Here is an 8,063-nt window from a genome sequence, read left to right as displayed (position 1 = left end):
AAAAGGATATCATGTTTGGTAAGGTGGGGGTCAAAGAAAAAGAGGGAGACCCCCAACGAGATGGATTGGCCAAGTGGCAGCATCAATGGACTCAAGTGTGGCAACAGTAGTGAGGTTGGCCCAGGATCAGGCAGTGTTTTGTTCTGCTATGCGTAAGGTCGCTATGAATCGGTACCAATTCAATGGCACCTAACAACAACAATGTTTAAATGCACTAGTCAAGAGACAGAAAGTAGCAGAATGGTTAAGAAAGCAGGATCCTTCATTATGTTTTCTACAAGAGACACATCAACAAGATGGAGACAGCCGAAATGCCTGTCAACAGAAGAATGAGTAAACTTTGGTACATACACACAATAGAATACTATACAATGCTGAAGAATCATGACGAATATTCAAAACATCTCACAACATGACAAACCTGGAGAATATTATTCTGAGAGAAATTTGTCAATCACAAAAAGAGAAATGTATGAGACCCCTGGTGTAAAAAGTTAAAAGGTTTTCATGATCTAGGAAACATTCCATGATATTTACTTGGGGATGGGGGATTGTCCATAGGCTAGGCAGTAGACACATGTTAACATGGTTGATGGGTCAGGCAATATACAAGAGGAAAGATGAAGGTATCGGGAAACAGGAATGCAAGAGTTAAAGTGAATAGAAACAAACATTGTTAACTGATGGTACATGGAGGGGATTGCAGTCATTGTAATGAAGCAAAATATATGATTTGTTGAATGTCATACTGATCATCTCTGCATAAACCTTCACTCAATCACAATAAAAAGTTGAAAAAAATGGTTGAAAACTTTTCCATGAACTTTTTGAAACCCCCTCATATTTTTTAACTTGTGGACATTACTGTAGAGTGATTAGAAGAATGCCCTGGGGTCTTACAACTTATGTAGGCTTTGACTTTATATCTTTTTTTTAATTAAAAAAACCTGGCTCTCACATCTTCAGTTCTGTTCTGTATTGCCCATTGATAGACCTTCTGTTTTTACCTATGCAGACATTGAAAACCTTCAGTTCTATATCAGGTAAAGAAAGGTAATTGTCTTGCTAAATTGAGTAGAAGTGGTGATCTGAAGGTTCATCATGCCTTTTACAAGTTTTTAAACCAGTTCTTGTGTTTTCATCCCCCACGTTCATTCTCCTGACTCATCACACCCCCACACAGGCAAATATATACACATTCATCCTTAGAGGTACTTTGATCCTTTTTGCAGAGGTAATGGATTTACTTTTACTGAATCTTTCCCTACCCCACCTGTTTTACCTCAGCCTGCCTCCAGCTTTTCAATCTTCTATTCTTGTGAAGTCATTCATTTCCAGCTTTCATTTTTAACAACTGAGAAAGGGGCAATTAGTTTGAGGTTCTTTAGGTTTTACTGCAGTCTCTGGAGAAGAACATCTTGCTTGGTAAAGTGGAGGGGTCAGTGAAAAGAGGAAGACTCCCAGTGAGATGGATTAGCACAGTGGCAGCAGCAATGGGTCAGTAGTATAACAATTGTGAGGATGGCACAGGACCAGGCAGTGTTTCATTCTGTTGTGCATAGGGTAGCTATGAGTTGGAACTGATTCAACAGCACTTAACAACAACAGTAGCAGTTTTTATTCCTGAGGAGAGGTTTCTTATTATTCTTTCTATCTATGAAGAAATACTTCAGGTTAAGGACTGTCTTTAGGTAGAGGTTTGTTTTGTGGAAATGATCTACTGTGATTTGGCGAATGCCTCAACTCTCTTCCATCCTCAGTTAGATAAAATCACTATATGTAAAATTTCAGTAAAAGTTTAAAATTCATAGCTCACCTGCAAAGTTTTGTTTCATCAAAGAGGATTAAAGCTATAATGGTGGTATTTCAGTTTTCAACAAGTATCTGAAAGAGGATGTTTGGGGGTTGGAGGTGAAGTTAAAAAGGCATCCTGGCCTCTGAAAGGTGGAAGTGTAGGCACATTCCATGTTAGTAAACAAAAAGATTTTCCATATTCTTTGCAAGTACTGCTAGAAAATCAATGTAAAATAGGTTGGGTGTAGCTACCATTTTGTTTCACAAAAATTTCTCTCTTGACTTTTGTCTTTGCTTAATAACTATGTCAATTAAGAACCTAAAATGGAACTTTACATTCTTGGGCTTAAAGTTTTTCATTGTTTGTTTGTTTTTACATTAGCATCATTAGGATAAGTACGTTAGGAAAGAGATTTTTACACTATACTGGGATGGGTTCTAGAGCTTTGGGGTATAATAGAAACCTTTTGAAAGTTTCTTCCTGGTAGTAGACTTAGGTATTGTTGTTTCAGTTCATAAGTGCCTTCCAGTCAGTTCAAACTCATAGCAACTCTGAATAGGGTTTCTAAGGAGTGGCTGGTGGATTTGAACAACTGACCTTGAGGTCCAGTGTATTATTCCATAGTGCCACACCAAGACACCAGGTATTAGTAGTAATTTTTAAAAAAAGAAATCTTAAAAGAAGTTCTTAGTGGCGTTACAAGGAAAGAAGAGCAATCATTGAGATGAACCAAATTGTAAGATTCATTAAATGTAAAACTGGTGATTTGCTCTATAAACCTTCACTCAGTTCACAATAAAAGATTAAAAAGGAAAAAAAAAGTTCTTAGTGGTTTTTGTATCAAGAAGAAATAAAGTGCAAAAATAAGCTGTGTACAATGAAGCGGAAAGCTAAGCCCTACAATGTTTGGTGGGCTTCTGTGGACCCAGATGGGGACCTGGTTGGCCAGCAGTGTGGGAAGACCTGGGGACTCCTAGGCCCAGAGTCAGCGGCATGGCCACAGAGGACTAGAGTGGAGAGTGAAGCTACCAGCTGATAGGAAGAGAGGGCATACGCACAAGAACACCCACACTTGCAGATGGTACCCACATGACCTGGCCCCGATGAATGGATGATCAGAACTCAACCAGGAGAAGAAAGAAGAGGGGGGAAAAAAAGAGTGATCTGATATAATCTGATGAACTTGACCTACACCTATGGATGCAGTAACCCAAAAGAGGGAACAAATCCTTACAGGAAGAAACATTCCCACCCCCTCCACACATAGAGTAGACAGAGGATGGGCAACTTGGACATTGGATACCCAAATGGCGGGGGCGGGGGGGAGTGGACTACAAAGGCAAAAGTGAATGGCTTACAAGCTTTCAAGAGGGAACCTAGAGCTAGGGGACATGGAGGAAGGCAGAATCTCCAGTGAGTACTATCCAATCTGTCTAGGCAGGGCTGATGAAATGAAATGCAGAAGAGTCACTTGGGATACAATAGTGCATGATTGTTAGCAGGACTGATTGTGAGGGTTGGAAATGTACAGGTAAACGTTTTGTAGCAAGGAAGGGAGTGATTAACTCTCCAGTCTAGGAGCAGAGGTCTCTAGGACCATCATTGGAGAAGAGCTGAGAGTGGGACCCTACCCAGAGAAGCAGCGAGGCCCGAGATAAAGGCAGAGACGATGACGTGAAGTGATGAAGCGGCTGGGGCCTTTGGATCCAGAGAGGGAGAGGGACTGTGTGCTGAAGAATGGGGGGTTTGGGGGGTGGAGTGTAGGGGGCGGGTTTATAGGGTATACCCTTTGGTCGGTTGATGATGCATGGAGGGGTTTGGAACCATGGCAATGAAAAGATATACGGTGGAATGAATGTTAAACTAAAGTTCTCTCATGTAAAATATAATTCACAATAAAACATGCAAAAAAAAATAAGCTGTGTAGTTATGTATAGATAAAGGACTATTAAAAAACCAAGGAGAGAGCTGGGCTTCTTGGAATTTAGATAAGCAATGTTTGTTGTTGTTAAGTGCCATCAAGTTGGTTCTGACACATAATGACCCATGTAGTGTTTCCAGGGCTTTAAATCTTCACAGGCGCAGAAAGCCTTGGAGTGCCTTGGTAGGCTTGAGATGATCATACGATATTTCTGTTTCCAACTTTTTGAGGAAGCACCATATTGTTTTCTGTAAGTAAGCCAATGTTACTGCATTACTTCACTCATGTCTGTATTCATTGTTTGGCTTCCAGAAAAGCATTTTCCTAACCATTTTATCTGAAGTAGTACCTTTCCCCACTCCCAAGTCCATTCTCAGCAACTCATTATCTGCTTAATTTTTTTTCTTAGAATGTTTTACCATTAGTAATTATTTTCCTATGATATGTCTCTGCTATCTAGAATACAAGACCAGGGATAAAGTGATGGCACACATTAGGGTCTACATAAGCATTTGTTAATTGAGTAATAATAAATGTTTGTATATGTATGGAGTAGATTGTTGTATGTTTTGATGGAGACAACACTAATTACTTTATAGCATCTTATTTTAGACTTAGACAGATGGTCCTATTTTATGAATAACAAATGTGGTAGAAACACATACCACATCCCTTTATTGCCTATCTTTAAGATCTAAGTTTTCAACATGATGCAGTTTGATTTGGCCATGCTGTCTTTTTAAATGTGCAGGTTCTGCCAGCATTGTGTATCATCAAGATGTTTAACTTTTCTTCATCTGTTCATTGACTAAAGAAACAACAGCAAACAATTTGAAAGCAATGTAATTGAAATTAAAGTACATGATACCTGAGGTTTTCTAGTTAAAAAATTAACTAAAAAAATTTTCTGGTCAAAAAATTTTTTAAAGTCAGTTGCTCCATTAGATGATTTCTAAGTAGCATTGATGTTCCTAACATCTTAATCCTAAAGAAAATTAGCTGATTCTACTGATTTGTAATTTGCTTTGTATTTAATTTTATATGTAGCCTCCTTAATCAAGCTTACTTGGTAAATATACCTTCTATGACAAATCCCAGATAGAGATTGTACTAATACTATAGAACAGATTAATCTTCCTTAAAAGCATTCTTTAATGCTTACATTCCTAGAATTTAATTACCATACAAAATTATGCTTCTCTATATTTGGAATCTTGGTGTGATGCTGTAGGATAAGCACTGGACTGCTAACTGCCGACTTGATGGCATTTAACAACAAAAGCAAAAATAGATTCTGAAACCAAGAATTCACTTGTGAACAGATTGGATTTTGGTTTTTAAATCTATATTCTTAAGTACATCGTTTTGCTCAAGCATGTACTCTCACGGCACTTAAATTTTGTTACTTATGAGTGTAAAAAATCACCACTGTAATGTCCATAATTAAGTTCATTATGTTGTTTCTATTTAATTCTTAAAAGGTGACACCTTTTATTAAACTGAAAAGGATAGACATCTATGACACTAGGGATACACATAATTTAGAAAGCTAATTAGAAGGTTTAATGAGACTTGGACATCAAAGTAGGAGAAATGATTTTCCGTTTTCTTTTACCTGGAGTATTTCTCTTTGAAAAACCAGAGATTCTATAGGATGATTGAAATCTTTGCTATTACTTGCTTAGTAACTACTGTTAGAAAAGCTGCACTTTCTGTTCTGATTAAGTTTAGTGACTTTGATTTAAAATTAGAATAAACAAATAGTACTGTGCATCCACATCAATTATGTTGCTTGTTAGGTGTCATAAGAAGAGACTGTTAGACAATAGGACCTAAGGACTTTTAAGATTTTAAAATAAGATTTTTATATTGATTTTTTTTTTAAAAAAAAAAGAGGTTTAAAGAACTGAACACTTTCCATATTTTAATGATTTCTCTCTCTCTTTTATTCCCTTCCCATATTCTTTTATATTTTACCCAACTCAAAAAATGCCCTTACAGAAACACAAAGTAGATCTTTTCTACAAATTACGCCATGTGATGAATGAACTTATTGACCTTCGAAGGCAGATACTATCGGGTCACCTGACTCAGGATCAGGTTCGGGAAGTTAAACGTCATATCACCGTGCGCTTGGACTGGGGTAATGAGTAAGTATGGATATCATGTGGGCGTATCTCGGTTTGAAATATGATAATTTATTTATGATAATTCAGGCCTCTTAGAGTTGAATCTCATCTTTAATAATTAAAAATCAATGTCATATTCTCCACTAAGCTCTGATCATCTGATTTATGCTAGGAGTACTTACTTCTTCTAGTTAGCAAAGAATACTGGGCTAGTCACAGAAACTCTCTTCTTGAAAATTAAAGAGTTGGAGTAGATTATACACTGAGATTGATTGCCATTCAAATTCTTTGATTCTGGACCTCATTTTACTTTACAAGCACAATGTGCTTCTCCCGGGACTGATCCCTCCTGTTAACCTGTCCAGAGTACGTGAGGTGAAAGTCTCCCAATCCTTGTTTCTAAGGAACATTTTGTCTGTGCTTCGAAGACAGATTTATTTGTTCTTCTGGCAGTCCAGTGATTTATTCATAATTCTTCACCAACAGCATAATTCTCATGGGTCAATTCTTCTTCAGTTTTCCTTATTCATTGTAAAGGGTCAGCAAAAAAGAGAAATATTCTGAATGATTTAGATTGACGTAGTGGCTACAATAGTGGACTCTTACATAGCAATGATTGTGAGAATGGCACAGTACCAGCCAGTATTTAATTTTGTTGTACATACTATAGCTATGATTCTGAATTGACTTGACAGTATCTAACAACAAGAAACCTCACTTAATCAGAACACACTTCTTTCCATCTTTCAGTACCTTTCTTGTTTCAGGTGAATTCAGTGTCCTTTACAATTCGTAGCTATACAGTGAATATAAGTCCTGGTGTGAGGCAGCACATGGACTTACTAGGAAGACGTTTTAAGAAAATTGAAAACTGCATTAATTGAGAAAAAGGCCAGGAAAGTTGTACTGAGGACCTTTTTTTCCATCACTGCAAGGCACCTGCTTATTCTGTGAGGATTGCAAGGAAGGACTGTCTTTCAAGAATTTCACTGGGTGGGAAATTTTATCCCATCCTACAACCCTTATCCTACTCCTTCAGACATGTTTTTTTCTCCAAAACTCAAAGAACATTTAAAAGATACACAATTTGAGTCCTTCAGGCATGCCTAAACTGTTCTTTTGATGTAGTGTCAATTGAAAAATGCAGGTTTCTTCAAGTAAGGGTTAGAGAGATAGAAGCACAGCCTTCAAAAGTATATAGACCTAGATGAAGGATATGTTGAGAAACAATAGCTTCACATTTTGGTATTTTGTTTAATAAAGGTTTCTATGATTTTAAAGCACTGATAACACTATAGAATGAATACTGGACTATTAATCACAAGATCAGCAATTCAAACCCACTAGCCGCTCTGTGGGGGAAAATAAGGCTTTCTGCCCCCATAAATATTTGTGTAATTTTTTCATGTGAATAGAAACAGGTTCATCTATGAATTTTAACCCACTGGATAGTACTTAAGGTCAATGTGATTTTATAGCAGTACTTTTTGAATAATGCTTATAGGTAGAAAATTAGTGAGAAGAAGTTTTAGATAATGAGGAATTGGTCTGCCCTGCAGCTTCCAAAACCATGGAGAAGGGTAGAAGTGGAACTTGATCTTAAAGGGAGATTTCTTAAACATGTGTATAAGAACTAGTCCACCTTTATCAATGCCTAGTAGCTAGATGTTTCTTCTTCAGATAAATAAGCATAAATACAAGGACTAACCATACGGGGGGAAATTGGGCAACCTGAGTGTGAACTAGGACGTAGAACAATGCCCTTCACATTATGCCATAATATAACATGAATTCACGTGTATCCTGGATCAATGCAGAACTTTCCACATCTATTTAATAACAATTTTAGTTTTCTTTCTTGAGATTGTTGTTGTTTAGTGTCATAGAGTTGGTTCTGACAGCACTTCAGGGCAATGTGATTTTATAGCAATACTCTTTGAGTAATGCTTATAGGTGGAAAATTAGTGAGAAGAAGTTTTAGATAATGAGGAATTGGTCTGCCCTGCAGCTCCCAAAACCATGGAGGAGGGTGGAAGTGTTTAGGGTTTCTAAGGTGCAGCTGGTGGGTTTGAACTACCAATCTTGTGGTTAGCAGCCCTACAGTGCCCCACCAGGACTTCTTCCTGAGATTGGGGGTTATTCTTTATTTTGTCAAGAATTTGATCATTTAGAACATTAAATATATGTGACTTACACTTGTTGACTTACTCACATTTCT

The 8,063-nt window shown here is 37.3% G+C and overlaps 1 protein-coding gene across 1 annotated transcript in view; it reads left to right on the top strand.

The window, feature by feature from the left end:
• DOCK3 (dedicator of cytokinesis 3) overlaps positions 1–8,063 on the top strand; it is a 716,589-nt gene that overhangs the window by 350,095 nt on the left and 358,431 nt on the right. Inside the window, exon 6 of the mRNA XM_006873644.1 lies at positions 5,718–5,866. Within this exon, the coding sequence (XP_006873706.1) occupies positions 5,718–5,866 (149 nt within the window). The remainder of the gene's footprint in view (positions 1–5,717; positions 5,867–8,063) is intronic.

The sequence above is a fragment of the Chrysochloris asiatica genome, unplaced genomic scaffold, assembly GCF_000296735.1.
Source record: "Chrysochloris asiatica unplaced genomic scaffold, ChrAsi1.0 scaffold00246, whole genome shotgun sequence".
Lineage (NCBI taxonomy): Eukaryota > Metazoa > Chordata > Mammalia > Afrosoricida > Chrysochloridae > Chrysochloris > Chrysochloris asiatica.
This window is presented reverse-complemented; position numbering and strand designations above follow the sequence as displayed.